Source organism: Pongo pygmaeus, chromosome 13 (genome assembly GCF_028885625.2).
Source record: "Pongo pygmaeus isolate AG05252 chromosome 13, NHGRI_mPonPyg2-v2.0_pri, whole genome shotgun sequence".
NCBI classification, from domain to species: Eukaryota; Metazoa; Chordata; class Mammalia; order Primates; family Hominidae; genus Pongo; species Pongo pygmaeus.
In genome coordinates this window covers 119,482,641-119,504,212 of record NC_072386.2, presented here as the reverse complement: position 1 = coordinate 119,504,212, position 21,572 = coordinate 119,482,641, and the positions used below count along the sequence as shown (strand labels likewise).

The 21,572-nt window shown below is 53.9% G+C and overlaps 2 protein-coding genes across 2 annotated transcripts; one reads left to right on the top strand and one right to left on the bottom strand.

Annotated features, from left to right (window-relative positions):
• The first annotated feature begins 2,205 nt into the window (after positions 1–2,205).
• On the top strand, positions 2,206–10,185 carry SPOUT1 (SPOUT domain containing methyltransferase 1). Its single transcript, XM_054501142.2, has 12 exons — positions 2,206–2,465; positions 3,043–3,088; positions 3,338–3,463; positions 5,009–5,168; positions 5,571–5,660; positions 5,767–5,816; positions 6,047–6,177; positions 7,137–7,209; positions 7,317–7,415; positions 8,055–8,157; positions 8,341–8,488; positions 9,418–10,185. The coding sequence occupies exons 1-12, from the start codon at positions 2,430–2,432 to the stop codon at positions 9,484–9,486; spliced, it is 1,131 nt and encodes a 376-aa protein (XP_054357117.1). The 5' UTR covers positions 2,206–2,429; the 3' UTR covers positions 9,487–10,185.
• Positions 9,570–13,636, bottom strand: ENDOG (endonuclease G). The gene is made up of 3 exons (XM_054501143.2): positions 12,912–13,636; positions 11,282–11,391; positions 9,570–9,923 (listed from the first exon to the last, which is right to left on the bottom strand). The coding sequence occupies exons 1-3, from the start codon at positions 13,410–13,412 to the stop codon at positions 9,641–9,643; spliced, it is 894 nt and encodes a 297-aa protein (XP_054357118.1). The 5' UTR covers positions 13,413–13,636; the 3' UTR covers positions 9,570–9,640.
• Positions 13,637–21,572: the final 7,936 nt, after the last annotated feature.

Sequence of the window (21,572 nt, the reverse complement as noted above, 5' to 3'; positions counted from 1 at the left end):
GTATGTGTGTGTGTGTGTGTGGAAGGGATTGGGGCTTGTGACAAGGAAGACATGGACATTCCCACAGGGGTGAGAGAACAGCACGGTGGGGGCCAGGAGGACCGGGGACTTAAATAATTCTCAGGAGGAGGACTGAATGTTGATCGTGCAAGCCCTACTTGCCAGGTACTCGGACGCACATCATCTTACACAACCCTCTGAGACTGAGACCTGAGTTGTCTCCAGTTCACAAGTGAGGAAAGCACTCTGGAGGTGAGGTGAAGTGGCGTGCCCAGGCCTTCTAGCTGGCCCCGATTGAGTCTCACTGGATAGCAATAGTAGCTCCTGAATTTCTTTGGAAGGTGGTGTTAGGGGCCTGTTCTCGAAGTTGCATTTGCATAGCAAGCGCATGGGTTTGGCTCATATCATATGTTTAACTGGGGGAGCTGATAGGAATATATCATATAATAAAATACATATTTGGTCTTTGCCCCTGGTCCTTAGTAAAGAATTCCTAAAATCCTTGGAGTTTCTGGAAGATAGGCATGTCTTGTTAGTCCCACGGACTCCCTCTGCACTGTGCGATTATGGGGTCAGAACTTTTAGCCCATCAGGCCCCCTCCATCTCTGCCTCCAGGGAGGTGTGAGGGACTAGACTTTGAGCCCAATCACATGGTCCATGTCTTTTTGTTATTGTTGTTTTGGGGGGATTTTTGTGTTTGTTTTCTCACATGGCCAGTGCCTTCATCAGTCATGCCTACAAAATAAACCTGTCAAAAATCACAACAATTTAGTATAAGATCTAAGTTCGAGACTGGGCACGGTGGCTGACACCTGTAATTCCAGCACTTTGGGAGGTGAAGGCGGGTGGATCACCTGAGGTCGGGAGTTCAAGACCAGCCTGACTAACATGGAGAATCCCGTCTCTACTAAAAATACAAAAATTAGCCAGGCATGGTGGCAGGTGACTGTAATCCTAGCTACTTGGAGCTTGAGGCAGGAGAATTGCTTGAACCCGGGAGGCAGAGGTTGCAGTGAGCCGAGATCATGCCACTGCACTTCAGCCTGAGCAACAGAGTGAGACTAGATCTCAAAAAACAAAAGGTATTAATGGCTCACGTCTATAACCTCAGCACTTTGGGAAGCCAAGTTGGGAGGACTGCTTGAACCCTGGAGTCTGAGACCAGCCCTGGCAACATAGTGAGACACTGTCTGTACAAAAAGAAAAAAAAAAAAAATTAGTCGGGCATGGTGGCTCACACCTGTAGTCCCAACTAATATAATCTGTTAATTAGAAGAGAAAGAGGCCGGGCGTGGTGGCTCATGCCTGTAATCCCAGCACTTTGGGAAGCCAAGATGGGCGGATCACCTGAGGTCAAGAGTTTGAGACCAGCCTGACCAACATAGAGAAACTCCGTCTCTACTAAAAATAAAAAATTAGCCAGGCATGGTGGCGCATGCCTGTAATCCCAGCTACTCGGGAGGCTAAGGCAGGAGAATCGCCTGAACCCAGGAGTCGGAGGTTTCTGTGAGCCAAGATCGGGCCATTGCACTCCAGCCTGGGCAACAAGAGCTAAACTCTGTCTCAAAAAACAAACAAAAAAAGAGGCCGGGTGCGGTGGCTCACGCCTATAATCCTAGCCCTTTGGGAGGCCGAGGCGGGCGGATCACTTGCGGTCAGGAGTTCAACTAGGCTGGCCAGCACGGGGCCAACATCAACCCCATCTCTACTAAAAACACACAAAAAAATAGCTGGGCATGGTGGCACGCTCCTGTAATCCCAGCTACTTGAAAGGCTGAGGCAGGAGAGTTGCTTGAATCCAGGAGGTGGAGGTTGCAGTGAGCCGAGATCGGGCCATTGCACTCCAGCCTGGGCGATGCATCGAGACTGTCTCAAAAAAAAAAGAAAGAATACATGAACGAATCTGTAAGAAACCTGGATTAAATTATCTCATTTTCAGCTCTGAATCACACTGCAGCTCAAGGCCTCAGGGTCCCCATGTATAAAGCCTTCTAGGAGCTAGGCGTGGTGCTGCGCATCTGTGGTTCCAGCTACTCGGGAGGCTAAGGTGGGAGGATCCCTTGAGCCCAGGAGCTCAAGGCTGCAGTGAGCCAGAATCGCGCCACTGCACTCCAGCCTCGGCGAGACCCTGTCTCAAAAAAAAATTTTTTTTTAACAAACTACTCAGAGGTCTGAGTGTTGTATTTGTCCCAATTCAGAGGGGGGCTCCGAGCCATCCAAAATTCAGCACAGTACCCGCGATGACCCGCCCATTTGGACACTTATTCTGCCCAACCTACACCAACCAGCCCGCGTGCTCCTGCAGCAGTCGGGCTCCCAGGCCACGCCCCCGGGCAACATTGGCTCTCCGATTGGACAGCATAATGGAGGTGTGGCCGGAAGAGGCGAGTGTCATTGGCAGAGGCGGGACCGACGGTGTGTGCGGAACATGGCGGAGCGCGGGAGGAAGCGGCCGTGCGGCCCGGTAAGTGCGGGCGGCGGGACCCCGCGCAGGGCAGCATGGTGGAAGCGTGAGAACCAGTGGCGTGCGGGCCTTCGCCGAGGCCGGGCCGCGCCTCCTGCTGCCTGCTTCCCGCTGATCCCAGGCCGGAAGCCCCCAAAGGTGCCGCGTCAGCCTCAGCAGGATGGGAACAGCGCCCGTGTCCTCTCAGGAACCCCCTGCGGCTCCCTGGCCCCCGCTGGATTACGGACGCGGGACTGTGCTCGCAATCCTGAATCCGGAGCCCTTTCGTGGCTTATATTTTCTGACTTCCAGGCGACTGTGGGCAGTTCTGTCCCCTGAGCTTCAGTTTTCTCTTCTGTTCTGTGGGAACTCATTCGACAGTTTCTTGAGTGCTTTCTGTGTGCCAGGCTGGGTCCCAGGCGCTGGGGATACAGCGGGTCCCTGCCCTCCTGCCGCTTTCTGGGGCAGCAGTTCGCAGAGGTTCCTTGGTTTCCTTGCCGCCCCGTGTGGAGGGGCTGACTGTGGTGCAGCAAACGGACCCCCTCCAGGTGTGACCATCAGCCTCACACTCATAATTCTCCTACCACTCCTTCTCCAGGGTGAACACGGCCAAAGGATTGAGTGGCGAAAATGGAAGCAACAGAGTAAGTAAGGGTGGGTAAGAGTATCTTCCCATAGGCCACCCCACCAGTGCTCAGTCAAACCCTGGAGAAAGACACCAACTTTGTTCCCTCTGGGTCCTGCAGCACCCAAAGTGGGGAGGCAGGGGCCGGGAGCCCTGGGGAGGCTCCCTTGCTGCCCTCTGGCTGCTCACCCAGCAGCTCTCCAGAGTCCAGGCTGACCCAATGAATGGGAACTATCTCCTCGGCCAATTAGGATGTTCTTTTATCCAGAGAAAGAGGAGAAAAAGAAATGGAAGGATCTCAAGCTGATGAAAAAACTGGAGCAGCAGCGGGCACAGGAGGAACAGGCAAAGCGCCAGGAAGAGGAGGAGGCAGCAGCAGAGAAGGAGGACCGCGGTGAGCTGGGGTCTTGGAGAGAGCCACAGGTTGTGTCCTGCAGGCAGAGCAGAGATGTCTTATCTGAAAGGGCCTTTACAGACCAGTAGGTCCAAACATCTTGTCCTGATGGAGAAACTGAGGCCCAGAGAAGGGAGGGAGCCAGCAAACTGAGTTCTGACTTCCTCCTTAGGTAAATTTCAAGCGTATGGAAGGTAAGCCTTATCTCTCTTTTTTTTTTTTGAGTTGGAGTCTTGCTCTGTTGCCCAGGCTGGAGTGCAATGGCGCCATCTCTGCTCACTGCAACCTCCACTGCCCAAGTTCAAGCAATTCTCCTCCCTCGGCCCCCCAGTAGTTGGGATTACAGGCGTGTGCCACCACACCTGGCTAATTTTCATATTTTTAGTAGAGACGTGGTTGCACCATGTTGGCCAGGCTGGTCTCGAACTCCTGACCTCAGGTGATCTGCCCACTTCAGCCTCCCAAAGTGCTGGGATTACAGGTGTGAGCCACCGTGCCCGGCCCAAGCCTCATATCTCTTAACTTAGACCTCTAGAACTTCATGATCTTCCTGATTTTTTGACTTTTTTATTGAGCATTTTCTGTGTGCTTTAATTTCATTTTTCATTTATTTTGATTTCATAATAAAAACGACAGAAAACTACAAAGAAAGGAACAATCCCAGCAAACATTGTAGCAAAAGTTTGTCCAAACAATTATATCTACTTATCTTTGCGTAGCAAAGTACAGATACAGTGTTACAACAGTGAAACCATGTTATCTGTGTGCTTCTTGGGCTTTTTTGTTTGTTTGTTTTTGAAACACGGTCTTGCTCTGTTGCCCAGGCTGGAGTGCAGCCGCTCGATCTCGGCTCACTGCAATCTCCACCTCCCAGTTCAATAGATTCTCCTGCCCCAGCCTCCAGAGTAGCTGGGATTATTGGCATGCGCCACCATGCCTGGCTAATTTTTGTATTTTTAGTAGAGAAGGGGTTTTGCCATGTTGGCCAGGGCCAGGCTGGTCTTGAACTCCTGACCTCAGGTGATGCACCCGCCTTGGCCTCCCAAAGTGCTGGGATTACTGGCATGAGCCACCTTTTGTGTGACCTTGGGACATGTATTTGACTTCCCCGGGCTGAAGGCTCCTGGTCTATAAATGGGGATAATGGCAGTATCCTCACTAGGGATCAGGTTAATGGCTATCGGGTTAATGTGCACACACTAAAGGCTTATTAGATATCAGCCTTCATTTTATCCCCATTTGATAGCTGGAGAACTGAGGCAGTAAGTGGGAGAGCAAGGATGTGAACTTAGGCCATTGCTGCTAACCGCTCCGCAGCCTCGCCCAGTGGTCTGCCCTGCTCAGAGGAGCTGTGGAGATTGCTGCGTCCATTTTCCTCCTGGGAGACTGAGGCTCAGAGGGGGGAATTGGATCTATTTTGCTCATCTCAAAATTCCTCCCACTTGGGAAATTCTCAAACCATGGGCGCTGGGGACAGAGGAAGGGAGAGGAAGGTGGGGGGCCCTTACCTCTCAGGCTGGCTGGGAACACCCCTCCCCTGCTCAGGGCAGCCCTACACACTGAGTGTAGCCCTGCCGGGCTCCATCCTGGACAATGCTCAGTCGCCGGAGCTTCGCACCTACTTGGCCGGTCAGATTGCCAGAGCCTGTGCCATCTTCTGTGTGGATGAGATCGTGGTGTTTGATGAGGAGGGCCAGGATGCCAAGTAAGGGGCCATCCCACAGGGTGCCAGGGCTCAGGGAGAGGGAGGGGCTGCCGGGATGGGCCGAGGCTTCACCCTGCCCCTGTCCACATACCTGGATCTTCCCTCATGCCCTGCCTGAAATACTCCCTCTGTAATCCTTAGTGGGTAGAGTTGCCAGGTGGGGGTGATGACTGCAGAGGTGGGACTGGGAGCCAGAAGGCCTGAACCCGTATCTCAGCTGTCATCCAGGCTGGAGTGCATGCAGTGGCATGGTCATGGCTCACTGCAGCCTCTACTTCCTGCAGTCAGATGATCCTCCCACCTTAGCCTCCTGAGTAGCTGGGATTATAGGCATGCACTTGTAGACAGGAGCTCTTGAAGGGGCCACAGCTGGATCCTGAGCTCCCATCCCTCTTTCTCCAGGACTGTGGAGGGGGAATTCACAGGAGTTGGGAAGAAGGGGCAGGCGTGCGTACAGCTGGCCCGGATCCTGCAGTACCTGGAGTGTCCACAGTAAGGGGGTCACTCCCCTAAGCACGAGGGAGGGTTGTGTCAAAGTGGAGGCCGGGTAGGAGGCGGCTTCCCCTGGGAACATCCTGAGGTCAGCATTCTTTCCTAGGTACCTGAGGAAGGCATTCTTCCCCAAGCACCAGGATCTACAGTTTGCAGGTAACGCTGTGTGGGCCCGCCTGCCATTTCCCCTGGATCATGCCACAGACACTGAGACCACCCAGTCCTACCCTGCACTGTCCAGGTGGGAAAGCAGGCCTGGGAGAGCAAGACCTGTGCCTGATGCCAAGACGCAGGTCTGTGGCAGAGCCGGGACTCTGCTCCAGGGTCCCCACTGCACCCTGTGTGCCCTAGCACTTCCCAGACTCCTCCCGGCCCTGCGTCCACAGGGCTCCTGAACCCCTTGGACAGCCCCCACCACATGCGTCAGGACGAGGAATCTGAGTTCCGAGAGGGCATCGTGGTGGATCGGCCCACCCGGCCAGGCCACGGCTCCTTTGTCAACTGTGGCATGAAAAAGGTAGGAACAGAAAGGTGGGCTAGGACACACCTCCAGGACACACCCTGGCGATGGAGGGCAAGCAGATGGATGTTGCGGGGAGCCTTGGACCTGCCCGAAATCCCTCACTGATGTAAATTTGGGCCAGAGAATTGTGCAAAATGGGGCTCAATAGACAAAGCCAGGAATGAATTTACTGTTGCTTAAAAAGCAAATCAACAGAAGACAGTCCTCATGCTCCAAACAAAACCCTGCAGAAACAAGTTGAAAGTCACTCTGGAGCTGCTCCCGTGTGGCACAGAGCCAAGCTGGGAGGAGGGCATTAATTTGCCGCCTCTTTATCCTCAAGTCTCCTCAAATCAGAGGCAGAAACCTTTACATGTATGGAGTCCCTTCCCATCAGAAAGCACAACCCAGGCGCAGTGGCTCACGCCTGTAATCCCAGCACTTCGGGAGGCTGAGGCAGGCGGATCATTTGAGGTCAGGAGTTTGAGACCAACCTGGCCAATATGGTGAAACCCTGTCTCTACTAAAAGTACAAAAATGATCCAGGCGTGGCGGCATGCATCTATAATCCCAGCTACTCGGGAGGCTGAGGCAGGAGATTCACTTGAACCCAGGAGACAGAGGTTGCAGTGAGCTGAGATCGCGCCACTGCACTCCAGCCTGGGTGACAGAGCCAGACTCCATCTCAAAAAAAAAAAGTTGCAGAGCTACCAAAATGTAGAAAACTGAGTTTCATCTACTTCTGTCCTGTGCCATGAGTGCCCCAAAGGTGCATGTTTGGCCAGTGACCTGTGTTTTGCACAAATGATCTCTTGTGAGCAGGTTCAGCTGGTGCCAGGGGTGGAGGGTGGCAGGTTGACCTGGACCCCTTGATCCCTTGCCAGCCCCGGGGCTCCCCTGGTGGCATCTGGAAGAGCCATGGCCCCTGCTGATCTTGAGAGGAATGGCACCCATTTCTTCTGGTTTCTCCCCAGGAGGTGAAGATTGACAAGAACCTGGAGCCTGGGCTTCGGGTGACCGTGCGACTGAACCAGCAGCAGCTCCCAGGTATCTGGAAGGTTCCCCAACCCCTGGGTTGGCCTGATGAGCTCCAGGGTTCAGCCACCTGCTTCCATTCCCTCACCCCATCTTTACAGACTCTGTTACCCCTCCAGACTGCAAGACCTACCGTGGCAAAGTGGTATCATCACAGGACCCTCGCACCAAAGCTGGTCTCTACTGGGGCTACACCGTCCGACTGGCTTCCTGCCTCAGTAAGGACAGAGTTTACTTCTCTGAATATCCATCCATCCCTCTGGGAGGTGGCTGGGAGCCTTGCCTGACCCAAATATCAGACCAAGGTTTTTGTCCTGTCAACTTGCTGTGTGTCCTTTCCCTTCTCTGGGCCTTGTTCTCCCTGGATGCACTGCCTGGAATGCCGTTAAGGACTACTGAGCAAAAGTATCATTATTGATCAATAATGTTCCTGTAGGGTTGGGAATGGAGGCAAAAGGGCCAGAGAAGTCAGAGGCCCACTTCATGCTCTTGGTGCCTCTTCCTATCCAGTCTCTGCCCTGTTCCCCAGCCAAGCACAGGCTTGGTGTCTGCCCTGCTCAGTCCTTGACTTCCCAGAAACAGCTCTACCCACCCCTGCTTGGTACACACACACCCCTGCCTCAGTGCACACACACGCAGAGCTCTACCCACCCACCCCTACCTTAGTACACACACACACACACACACACACACACACACACACACACACACACAGCTCTCCCCACCCACCCCTGCCCCCCCCCCAACACACACACACAGCTCTCCCCACCCACCCCTGCCTCGGTACACACATACATAATACCCGGAGCTGTGGCTTGTGGGGAGCAGGACCTGCACTGAGCTGGCCCCACCTCCAGGTGCTGTGTTTGCTGAGGCCCCCTTCCAGGATGGGTATGACCTGACCATCGGGACATCAGAGCGCGGCTCAGATGTGGCCTCTGCCCAGCTTCCCAACTTCAGGTGTGCACCTCCTGGGGCTGGGGCCGGGGCCAGGGCAGGAGGAATGTGGCCAGGAACCTGCCTGGTGGGTGAAGCTGCACAGATGGGCCCCTGCTGTCTGGGGTGGGGAGGGACTGAGGTCTGGGTGCTGTGCTGGGTGGGGCGTTGATGACCACTCAGGTGACCCCCTCTTACATGTGCCAGGCATGCTCTTGTGGTGTTCGGGGGCCTCCAGGGTCTGGAAGCTGGAGTGGATGCTGACCCCAACCTGGAGGTGGCTGAACCCAGTGTCCTCTTTGACCTGTACGTCAATACCTGTCCTGGCCAGGGTAGCCGTACCATCCGCACAGAGGTGAGCCTGCCTGCCTCCCCGACCGCCAGCCGCTGGGGCCTTGGGATCTGTCCAAGGGGCGGGTGCTACTCTTGCCCTGTCACCCACCCTCGCCCATGGCTGCCTGGTCTGGAGGTGATCCTCTCATCCCCTCTTGGCCTCTTGCCACAGCAGTCTCGCCACAGCGACGGGACATGAGTGTAGCTGGGAGTCAACCATGGGTGCTAGTGCCCGTCCTGTGCTCCCAGACTGGGTGACCCAGGGGGCCCTGTCCACCCCTGCTCCGGGCCTCTGGTTCCTTAGCTGTGTGCTCAGTGATCTCCCAGGGCCCTGCTTCTGCCACTTCCTCGTGTGTGACCACGGTGGGCACAGCAGCTCTCCCCTTGGGGCCTCACTTGCATCTGTCCCACGGGGGAAGCCACGTGCAGCTGGAGCCTTCATCTTGGGCCTCATGGAAGCTGCGCGCCCACTTTTGGAGTCAGGCATAGGACGCTGTGCTACGGGAACTCTGCTGGGAAGGCTGGTACTCCCATCAGTCTCGTAGGGCCGACAGCCCTGTCTACCCATCCCTAAGGCCTTGCCCAAGCCAAGCACTCTGAACCTGACAGCCATACCCTCCAGCAAGAACCCTGGCTCCCACCCTTCCAACCCCTGCGTGAGGGGTGAGAACTTCTTGCCCCTCTCCTTGCCCTCCCCTGGCCCTGGGAGGTGGGCATTTTTACCTTCGCCCCCATTTTACAGAAGAGGAGCCTGAGGAGCAGGCTGTGTGGTCCTCCAGGTGGCAAGTGTGCAGTGTGAACCTGGGCCTGTCATTAACCTCACCAGGCCCTGCTAAGGACAGGGGACCCCAGTGAGCTGGGTCTTGGGCAGCCAGGCACTGAAGACAGGCTGGGAGCGGGGGCACCCGCTAGCCTCCCAGGCCCCAGCCCACTGCCACACTTCTCTTCCAGGAAGCCATCCTCATCTCCCTGGCCGCCCTGCAGCCTGGCCTCACCCGGGCGGGTGCCCGGCACACCTGAAAGTTCTAAGGGGCCCAGGACATCAGTGAAGCAGCAGTGAAACCAGGGGCTCTGCAGGTCACTTGGGACGGATGCCACCAGACTTGTCTCCAAAAATCACCACCTTTAATACTCCCCGGCCTGCACACACCCACAGTCTCGCTGGGCTCCACCCTCACTTACTGCCCGCTGTGATGGCCTTGAGGCTGCCTGCCCGCGCCAGGATGTTTGGCACAAAGAGCAGCCCCGAAGCCCGCTCAATGCTCTCGATGGGCACCAGGAAGCGCTCCAGTGGGATGGCCTCGTCCACAGGTGCATTGGGCATCACGTAGGCGCGGAGCTCAATTTGCCCACCTGCTGCCTCCAGGATCAGCACCTTGAAGAAGTGTGTGGGCACTGCCACGTGGTTCTTGCCGATGACCTGGTACTTTACGTAGGATTTCCCATCAGCCTCTGTCCTGTGGGCAGACCCAGGCACACGTGGGCAGGGGGCCTGGATGAACCCAAGGCCACCTCTTCCAGGGAGCTTTCCCTGATCTGTCCTCTAACTTCTGTCAACCTGCAGGACCACTCCCTCACTGTGAGACTTCTGTAGCCTGCCTGGCTCCTCATTGAGGCTGGAACTCTCTCCAGGGTGGTTAACTCTTTCCCTCTGTTTTCCTTATGCCCAACACTGGGTCAGGCAGAGTGGGCGACAATAAACGCTGCTAGAAGAATTGAGCCTTCTGAATATTCACATTTGTCTGAGGGGAGACTTAATGACTGTCCATCTCTCCCCACAGAGGTGAGCAGCAAGTGGGCAAGGACCATGACAGGTGACATCCCAGCATCAGCACAGGTGCCGGGACACTGGATGGGGGCTTCCCCCTCAGCAAAGTCTCCTCCCTTGCACCGGGCCCTAGGAGGCACCTGCTAATGAAATTTGATCAGTGCCCCAACCACCGCCTTGGCCAGCCTGTGCTGAGCCCTTACCATGGGCCAGGCCCTGGGGAAGCATGTGACATCAACCAAGAGGTCACAGGTTTTGCAGGGGGGGACACAGGTCATTTGCCCACAGCACCAAGGAACTAGGTGATGAGGCCTGGACTCCATCCTGAGTCTGTGGATTCCAGAGTGAGCTGCTCAGCCTCGACCTGTTGCCTCTCAGTCCCAGCCCTCTGCAGGCCAGAAAAACCACGGAGCACACAGGTGCTCAGTTGCTTCCACCTGAGAGGCAGGGCTGCACAGGAGCAAGAGTGGAGGCCCCGGGTCAGGCAGATCTAGGGTCAAACTCCCGAGAAGCGTGGAGGGAAGTGCTCCAAGCAGAGCAGAGAATGAAGGCGGGAGAGCCTGGTGCACCGGGGATCCGCAGGGGGAAGGCGGGAGAGCCTGGTGCACCGCGCACCTGCAGGGGGAAGGCGGGAGAGCCAGGTGCACCGCGGACCTGCAGGGGGAAGGCGGGAGAGCTCGGCGCACCGCGGACCTGCAGGGGGAAGGCGGGAGAGCTTGGTGCACCGCAGACCTGCGGGGGGTTCCATATTGGCAGAACAAGATTGGGTGGGCATGCCAAGAGGTGACAGCAGGGAGAAGCGGGGGCAGATTCAGGGCCTGCTGCTGCCCATGGGCAGAGGAGAGACGGTCAGGGGTACCTGACAGGTCTTTGGCTGTGGAAGTGGAATGAGGGGACCCAAGGCAGGGAAGCTGACAGGCTTGCCAAGAAACCAGATGAGTAGGGAACTGGTATTGACCCAGAGCCTGGGGCAAGCCTGACCCTGTGAGTGACAGTAGGGGCCTCGGGTGATTGGGATGTTCTGCCGCCCCCTGGTTTCCACCTTACCTGGGCAGGAAGAGTGGCCCTGTGCAGACATAGACGTTTTGGTAGCTGCGGGTCAAGCTGCGGCTGTATTTCTCCAGGTTGTTCCAGGCATTCTGGTTGAGGTGGGGCACCTGGTAGGAGAGGTAGGGCTTAGCAGGACTGTGGCTGGGACCCTTCCTTCTCTATCAGAGGGCCGCCCCAGGCCCTGAGGGGATGGACACGCTCAGAGATATCCAGTGAGAGACAAGCATGAGGAAACTGAGGCTCAAGGAATGAAAGTCACTCCCTGAAACCCAGGGCTGACAGAGTGCTAGCCACCACCCTCTGTCCCTCCCACAGCCCAGGTGTCAAAGTCTTTTCTCAGCTCCCAAGAGCCGAATGAAAAAGCATGTCTTTCAGAGAGAAGGACTGAGGCCTGTCCCCAGCCCCACCCAGGGGCTCATGGGAAGACCAGCCCTTCCAACCACCAACCCGTTCCTTTTCCCAGTCTGAGCCACAGGAAGAGCCTAGCGGGGAATGTCATGAATCGGCCTCCATCCTGAGCTCTCCAGGCCTCGGACAATGGACAGTGCATAGGGGGCTGTGTTCCCAGAAGGAAGCTGGGTCAGAGATTGGTGCCCCATGGGCTCAACCCAGAGCCCCACGGCAGTCTCCATCCTTTGGTGCCAGGACCTGCTGGGAACAGGCTGAGAGGGTGGTTGGCCCAGTGCACAGTGCCTGGCACTAACAACCTGATCGTGGGCCAGGTGTCTGCCTCGAAACTGCCCGAAGGCAGGCAGGGTAGGACAATGTCTGGAGGCTCAGAGTTTTATAGACCAGGGGTCCCCTGGGCCACAGACCGGTACCGGAACCGGGCCACACAGCAGGAGGTGAGCAGCAGGCGAGCAAGGGAAGCTTCATCTGTATTTACAGCCACCCCCGATTGATCGCACGGCAGCCTGAGCTCCGCCTCCTGTCAGATCAGTGGCGGCTGGAGATTCTCATAGGAGCTGGAACCCTATGGTGAACTGCGCATGTGGGGTGAAAACCTAATGCCTGATCTGTCATTGTCGCCCATCTCCTCCAGATAGGACTGTCTAGTTGCAGGAAAACAAGCTCAGGGCTCCCACGGATCCTACGTTACTGTGAGTTGTATATTTCACTATATATTACAATGTAATAATAATAAAGTGTACAATAAATGTAACGCACTTGAATTATCCTGAAACCCGCCCTCACCCACCAAGCCGTGGAAAAACTGTCTTCCACGAAACCGCACCCTGGTGCCCAAAAGGTTGGGCGCTGCGGTTCTACAACAGACAGCCTTCTTCTGCTGTGTGACACTGTGCCCGTCGCTTTGCCTCTGTGAGCCTCAGCGCCTCATCACTACCGCAGGAGGAAGGTGAATAACGGTATTATCCCCATTTTTTAGACGAGGAAAGCGACGCTCAGGGAGGTGCCCGGGGTTCGCAGTTGAAGCTCAAGCCCTGGTCGGCCTGCAGAGCCTGTGCCTGGAGCCCGGTGCTCCTGCCTCCCGCCACGGGATGTCACTGCGATGCCTGACCGGGGGCGCGTTGGGCAGCTGCCCCGTTGTGCAGAGGAACAAACCGAGGCCCCGCGAGGCCAGGCGCCGGCCCCGCATTCCGCGACCGGCCCGGGGCGCGGGCGCTACCTGGGGCGCGACGTTGCTCAGGTAGAACGTGTCGTCCATGGCCTTCTGGCTCCAGCGGTGGTTGGCGGCGGCGGCCAGGTGGCCGCGGTCGAAGCCACTGCCCCGGTAGTCGGAGTTGGTGGCACGGTGGTACGCGTGCACCGAGTCGTCCTCGCGGAAGTCGCACTCGCGCCGGTCGCCGTCGCCGCGGAGACGCTCGGGTCGCAGCTGCTCCACCACCCAGAGCGCGCCGCGGGTGCGCGGGTCGTAGCACAGCACGTACGACTCGCGGCTCTTGAGCTGCGCCAGCCCCGGCAGCCCGTACTTGGCCAGCTCGCCCGGGCCGCGGGGTCCCCCGGGCACAGGGGGCAACTCGGCTGCCGCTGCCACGGGCAGCACGGGCAGCCGGCCCAGCAGTCCCGGCGCCGTCCGCGTGTCCTCCCGCCGCCGCCGCCAGCCCTCGGCGGCCGCACCCAGCCCCGCGCCCAACGCCAGGGTCAGGCCGGCCCGCAACACCCGCATGGCCGGGGAGCGACCTACGGCGGGCGACCCGCGAGGCTCTTAAAGGAGCCGCGTCGCGGGAATCCAATGAGGGCACGGGGCTGCTGGGGTCGCGGACGATAGCGTGACCTCCCTTCCACTCACAAACGCCCCCAAGGGCTTGGGCCTCGGAACCCAGAAGAGAGCAACAAAGCCCAACCGGGTGTCCTCGGCACCCTTTCTTTGCGCATTTAAGATGCCGGCATGAGGGGCGTGGCATCGTCGCCTCAGCTTGCGATTGGCCACCATCAGGCCTGGCTCCGCACCCGCCTCGCAGGCCCCCTGCTGGTCGTGGGGTGGGGGACACTCTCTCCTCTGCGCCTGCGCAGGGAGCTCCTGCTTAATATGCTCCGCGGAAGGGTCAAGCACTGTCGAGAGCTTTTACTGTCACTGCTTAGTCTCACCCTCTACACCGCTCGGAGAGTGAGCTCCTAGTTCGCAGAGCAGGCGCAGGGCCCCAGGTATATCTGGCCCCAGGCTATCGTCCATGACACCATAAAATAAGCCCCGCAATTCTATCAGATTGGCAAAGGTTTCTTTTTTTTTTTTTTCAGACGGAGTTTCGCTCTGGTCGCCCAGGCTCGAGTGCAATAGCGCGATCTCGGCTCACTGCAACCTCCGCCTCCCGGGTTCAAGTGATTCTCCTGCCTCAGCCTCCCAAGTAGCTGGGATTACAGGCATGCGCCACCACGCCCGGCTAATTTTGTATTTTTAGTAGAGACGGGGTTTCTCCATGTTGGTCAGGCTGGTCTCAAACTCCCGACCTCAGGTGATCATCCGGCCTCGGCCTCCCAAAGTGTTGGCATTACAGGCGTGAGCCACCGCGCCTGGCCCACATTGGCAAAGATTTTAATTAACACCAGCTTGAGGACAAGGATGCAGACGGCTGATGCTGGCTGCTGGCTGGAACAGAAACCTGGGACGAATATTCCAAAAAGCAGCTTGATAGTACAGTACAAGCGAAGCCTTAAAAAGGTTCATACCGTTCAACCCACGCAGAGGGCTGAGCTGGGGAAATCTTGGGAATGCAAGGATCTCGAACGCAAATATTCACCAGAGTATTACACTGCCGGGAGGAATAAGCAAAATATTCAGAAATATGGACTGGTTAAGGACTTTTTTTTTTTTTGAGACGGAGTCTCAAATGGCACGATCTCCGCGTAATGCAACTTCTGCCTCCCAGGTTCAAGTGATTCTCCTGCCTCAGCCTCTCAAGTAGCTGGGATTACAGGCACGCACCACCAGGCCCAGCTAATTTTTTTTTTTTTTTTGAGACGGAGTCTCGCTCTGTCGCCCAGGCTCACTGCAACCTCCGCCTCCTGGGTTCAAGCGATTCTCGTGCCCCGGCCTCCCGAGTAGCTGGGACTACAGGCGCGTGCCACCACGCCCAGCTAATTTTTGTACTTTTAGTAAAGAATGGGTTTCACCATGTTGGCCAGGCTGGTCTCAAACTAACTCCTGACCTTGTGATCCACCCACCTTGGCCTCCCAAAGTGCTGGGATTGTAGACATGGGCCACCCAACCCAGCCACTCTTAGCATTTTTTTTTCCTTTAAGGAAAATAAGGTCTTGTGCTGTCACCCACACGGAGTGCAGTGGCAAGATCACAGTTCACTGCAGCCTTGACCTCCTGGGCTCAAGCCATCCTCCTGCCTCAGCCTCCCAAGTAGCTAGGACCACAGACACATATCATGATGCCTGGCTAACTTTTAAATTTTTCGTAGAGATGGGGCCTCGCTATGTTGTCCAGGCTGGTCTTGAACTCCTGGCCTCCAGTGATCCTCCTGCCTTGGCCTCCCAAAGTTACAAGCATGAGCCACTAAGCCCTCCTGAGGTCAGAAGTTTGAGACCATCCTGGCCAACATGGCGAAACCCCGTCTTTACTAAAAATACAAAAATTAGCTGGGCATAGTGGAGCATGCCTGTAATCCCACCTACTGGAGGACTGAGGCAGGAGGATTGCTTGAACCTGGAGGGCGGAGGTTGCAGTGAGCCAAGATCATGCCACTGCACTCCAGCCTGGGCAACAAAGTGAGACTGCTTCAAAAAAAATATGGGGTGGGGTCTTGCTTTGTTGCCCAGGCTGTTCTTGACCTCCTGGGATCAAGTGATCTGTGGGCCTCAGCCTCCTGAGTAAATGGGACTACAGGCTATGGTGTATCACCACACCCAGCTACTTTCAGCAATTTTGAAATATACATTAACTATAGTGAACATGCTGTAGTTTTTTTGTGTTTTGTTGTTGTTTTTTTTTTGGAGACAGAGTTTTGCTCTTGTTGCCCAGGCTGGGGTGCAATGGCGTGATCTCAGCTCACCACAACCTCTGCCTCCCAGGTTCAAGTGATTCTCCTGCCTCAGCCTCCCAAGTAGCTGGGATTACAGGCATGTGCCACCATCCCCAGCTAATTTTTTGTATTTTTAGTAGAGACAGGGTTTCTCCGTGCTGGTCAGGCTGGTCTCGAACTCCCGACCTCAGATGATCCGCCCACCTCAGCCTCCCAAAGTGCTGGGATTACAGGTGTGAGCCATCGCACCCGGCCATACCATGCTGTAGTTCTAAAAAAAAAATTCCTGGGCCGGGTGTGGTGGCTTAGGCCTGTAATCATAGCCCTTTTGGAGGCCAAGGTGGGAGGATTGCTTGAATGAAGGAGTTCAAGACCAGCCTGGGCAACATAGTAAGACCCCCGTCTCAAATTAAAAAAAAAAGTCCTCCTGTCTAGCTGAGACTGTACCCTTTGACCAACATTTCCCCATTCCCCATGGCCCCAACTCCCACCAGTTCCCAAACTCTGGTACCATCATTCTACTCTCCACTTCTATGAGTTGTTTTACATTCCGAATATAAGTGGAATCATATTGTGTTTGTCTTTCTGTGCCCGGCTTATTTCACCTACCATAATGTCCTCTAGGTTCTTCCATGTTGTCACAAATGACAGAATCTCCTTTTTTTTTTTTGAGGGTGAGTCTCACACTGTTGCCTGGGCTGGAGTGCAATGGCACAATCTTGGCTCACTGCAACCTCCCCCTCCCAGGCTGACGCGATTCTCCTGCCTCAGCCTCCTTAGTAGCTGGGATTACAGGTGCACACCACCATACTCGGCTAATTTTTTTGTATTTTTAGTAGAGATGGGGTTTCACTATGTTGGCCAGACTGGTCTTGAACTCCTGACCTCGTGATCCACCTGCCTCAGCCTCCCAAAGTGCTGGGATTACAGGCGTTAGCCACCGTGCCCGGCCTTGTCTTTTATAAGCCATTCTGACAGGTGTGAGGTGGTATCTCATTTTGGTTTTAATTTGCATTTCCCAGATGATCCATGCATTGTTCAGCATTTTTTCAGATAGTTGCCAGACATTTTTATGTCTTTTTTTTTTTTTTTTTTTTTTTTGAGACAGAGTCTGGCTCTGTCACCTGGCTGGAGTGCAGTGGCTCGATCTCGGCTCACTGCAACATCCACCTCCTGGGTTCAAGCACACACCACCACGCCCATCTAATTTTTGTATTTTTAGTAGAGACCAGGATGGTCTTGATCTCTTCACCTCACGATTCGCCTGCCTCAGCCTCCCAAAGTGCTGCATGTCTTCTTTTGAGAAATATCTATTCAGGTCCTTTGCCTGTTGTTTAAATCACATTGTTTTCTTGCTATTGAGATTTTTGTTTCTTTTTGTTTTTGTGTTTTAGACAGAGTCCTGCTCTGTCACCCAGGCTGGAGTGCAGTGGCACGATCTCGGCTCACTGCAACCTCCGCCTCCGGGTTCAAGTGATTCTTGTGCCTCAGCCTCCTGGGTAGCTAGGATTACAGGCACCCACCACTACTCCTGGCTAATATTTTGACTGGGTTTCACCATATTGGCCAGGCTGGTCTTGAACTCCTGACTTCAGGTGATTCACCCGCCTCAGCCTCCCAAAGTGCTGGAATTACAGGCATGAGCCACCATGCCCAGCCGCTATTGAGATGTTTTAAGTCCTTATATATCTTGGATATTAACCCCTTATCAGATGTATGGTTTGCAAATATAATCATGCATCACGTAAAGATATGTAATCCAAGCTATCCTGGGATGCTGAGGCATGAGAATTCCTTGTACCCTGGAGGCTGAGGTTGCAGTGAGCTGAGATCGTGCCACTACAATCCAGCCTGGGCGACAGAGCGAGACTATCTCAAAAAACAAAACAAAACAAAAGTATGCCAGGCTTGGTGGCTCACACCTGTAATCCCAGCACTCTGGGAGGCCGAGGCAGGTGGATCACGATGTCAGGAGTTCAAGACCAGCCTGGCCAACACGATGAAACACTGTGTATACTAAAAATACAAAAATTAGCCGGGTGTGGTGGCACGCACCTGTAATCCCAGCTACTGGGGAGGCTGAGGCAGGAGAATTGCTTGAACCCGGGAGGCAGAGGTTGCAGTGAGCCGAGGTAGTGTCACTGCACTCCAGCCTGGGTGACAGAGAGAAACTCTTGTCTCAAAAAAAAAAAAGTAATAATAATAATAAACAAAGAATGGTACACCTGTCTGTATAAAGCACTTACCATGAATGGAGCTTCTGGGACAGGAAGTTGCTCTGCATGGGTCACTGAGGAGTGAATGTGAAGGCCCAGAACTAAGTCTACTGTACACTACTGCAGACTTTATCAACACTGTATATTCAGGCTACACTAAATTTATTTGAAATACTTCTTTCTTCAATAAACCTTAGCTTACTGTAACTTTTACTTTTTTTTTTTTTAGGCATAGTTTGTTGCCCAGGCTGGAGTGCAGTGGTGCGATCTTGGCTCACTGCAAGCTCCCCCTCCTGGGTTCACGCCATTCTCCTGCCTCAGCCTCCCGAGTAGCTGGGACTACAGGCGCCCGCCACCACGCCCGGCTTATTTTTTGTATTTTTAGTAAAGACGGGGTTTCACTGTGTTAGTCAGGATGGTCTCCATCTCCTGACCTCGTGATCTACCCGCCTCGGCCTCCCAAAGTGCTGGGATTACAGGCGTGAGCCACTGCACCCAGCCACTGTAACTTTTACTTTACAAATTTTTATTTATTTATTTATTTATTTTGAGACAGAGTCTCACTCTGTTGCCCAGGCCGGAGTGCGGTGGCACAATCTCGGCTCACTGCAACCTCCACCTCCCAGGTTCAAGCGATTCTCCTGCCTCAGTCTCCCAAGTCAGTAGCTGGGATTACAGGTGCCTGCCACCACGCCCAGCTAATTTTTGTATTTTTATTTTTTTTATTTTTATTTTTTTTGAGACAGAGTCTCACTCTGTCACCAAGCTGAAGTACAGTGGTGCCATCTCTGGTCACTGAAATCTCCGCCTCCTGGGTTCAAGCGATTCTCCTGCCTCAGCCTCCCGAATAGCCGGGATTACAGGTGCGCATCATCACACCCAGCTAACTTTTGTATTTTTAGTAGAGATGGGGTTTCACCATGTTGGCCAGGATTGTCTCCATCTCCTGACCTCGTGATCCACCCACCTAGGCCTCCCAAAGTGCTGGGATTACAGGCGTGCCACCATGCCTGGCCTACAAATGTTCTAATTTTTTTAAACTTTTGGACTCTTTTGTAGTAACAGTTAGCTTAAAACACAAATACAGCTGGGCGCGGTGACTCACGCCTGTAATCCCAGCACTTTGGGAGGCTGAGGTGGGCGGATCACCTGAGTGAGGTCAGAAGTTCAAGACCAGCCTGGTCAACATGGTGAAACCCCATCTCTGCTAAAATTCCAAAAGGAATTATCCGGGTGTGGTGGCAGGCACCTGTAATCCCAGCTACTCAGGAGGCTGAGGCAGGCGAATTGCTTGACCCCGGGAGGTGGACATTGCAGTGAGCCAAGATCGCGCCATTGTACGCCATCCTGGCAACAAGAGTAAAACTCTGTCTCAAAAATAAATAAATAAATAAATAAATAAATATTTAATTAAAAAAATACAAAAGTTAGGCTGGGCGTGGTGGCTCATGCCTGTAATCCCAATACTTTGGGAGGCTGAGGCGGGTGGATCACCTAAGGTCGGGAGTTCAAGACCAGCCTGGCTAACATGGTAAAACTCTGTTTCTACTAAAACAAACAAACAAACAAAAAATTAGCTGGGCATGGTGGCATGTGCCTCTAATCCCAGCTTCTCTGGAGGCTGAGGCAGGAGAATTGCTTGAACCCGGGAGCCAGAGGTTACAGTGAGCTGAGATTGTGACATTGCACTCCAGCTAGGGCAACAAGAGTGAAACTCCGTCTCAAAAATAAATAAATAAATAAATAAAAGTTAGCCAGGCGTGGTGGCGTAGGTTTGTAGTCCCAGCTACTTGGGAGGCTGAGGCAGGGGAATCACTTGAACCCGGGAGGCGGAGGTTGCAGTGAGCCAAGATGGCGCCACTGCATCAAGCCTGGGCAACAGAGCGAGACGCTGTCTCAAAAACACCACCAAAAAAAAACAACAAAAAAAACCCCCACAAACACAGCTTGGCACAGTGGCTCACGCCTGTAATCCCAACACTGGGAGGCCAAGGCAGGAAGACTGTTTGAGCCCAGGAGTTTTGAGACCAGCCTGGGCAATGCAAAGATGCCCTGTCTCTACAAAATATAAAAACCTAGCTGGGCGTGGTGATGTGTGCCTGTGGTCCCAGCTACTCAAGAGGCTGAGGAGGGAGAATCACCAGAGCCTGGGAATTCAAGGCTGCAGTGAGCCATGATCATGCCACTGCACTCTAGCCTCAGTGACGGAGTAAGACCCTGTCTCAAAAAAAAAAAAAAAAAAAAAAAGAACAGATAATCAATTCACACCCAAATGCCTGGGTTCATTTTGGGCTCCTCTGTTCTGTTCCTTTGGTCAGTGTGTCTATTTTACACCACTATCATGCTGTTATGGTTACTAAACCTTTTTTTTTTTTGAGACGGAGTTTCACTTTTGTTGCCCAGGCTGGAGTGCAATGGCACAATTTTGGCTCACCGAAATCTCCGCCTCCCAGGTTCAAGTGATTCTCCTGCCTCAGCCTCCTGAGTAAGTGGGATTACAGGCATGTGCCACCACGTCCTGCTAATTTTTGTATTTTTATTAGAGACAGGGCTTCACCATGTTGGCCAGGCTGGTCTCGATCTCTTGACCCTGTGAAACGCCCACCTCGGCCTCCCAAAGTGCTGGGATTACAGGCATGAGCCACTGCGCCCGGCCCCAAATATTTTTTTTTGAGGGGGTACTTACTGTTAATGAGATTTTCTCTATTTCTTGTTTTTTTTTTTTTCTGAATTCAGTTTTTTATTTCTGCCTTTTTCTTGATTTCTTTTTCAGGTAGTTTGTTAGTGTACAGAAATGTTACTGATTTTTGTTTGTTGATTTTGTTTCTTGCCACTTTAGTTCTAACAGCTTTTTGGTGGAGTCTTTAGGGTTTTTTCTAATATAAGATCATGTTGTTGGCAAAGAGAGACAATTTCACTTCTTCTTTTCCTATTTGGATGCTTTTTCTTTCTCTTGCTTAACCGGTCTGGCTAGTACTTCCAGTACTATGTTGAATGAAAGTAGAGAGTGGGCATCCTCATCTTGTTCCTGATCTTGGCTCACACCTGTAATCCTAACACTTTGGGAGGCCGAGGCAGATGGATCACAAGGTCAGGAGTTGAGACCGGCCTGGTCGATGTGGTGAAACCCCGTCTCTACTAAAAATACAAATTAGCCGGGCGTGGTGGCGGGCACCTGTAATCCCAGCTACTTGGGAGGCTGAGGAAGGAGAATCGCTTGAACCCAGGAGGCGGAGGTTGCAGTGAGTGGAGATCGTGCCACTGCACTCCAGCCTGGGTGACAGAGCAAGACCCCGTCTCAAAAAAAATAAAATAAAATAAAAAATAAGGAAAAGATGTTTGAATTCTGTCAAATGCTTTTTCCACATATAATGGGACGGTCTCAGTTTTTTTAAATCTGAAAAATAACAGGCTATGTAATCATGTACGCAGAACCTCCTTACCCCGTACTCACTCCCTCCTCCCCCAGCTGCAGACTGCTGAGGCTGAACTGGAAGGATCCAACAGTCTCTTCCCAGAAGGATTTCCTGGACCTTTTCTTAGAAGGGCTACCCTAAGAGACTCTGACTCCATCCCCGTTCAAACATTTTTCCCTGTTTTGAGGTCTCCAAAGTTTCAGCTCATCACAGCACCAATGCCCA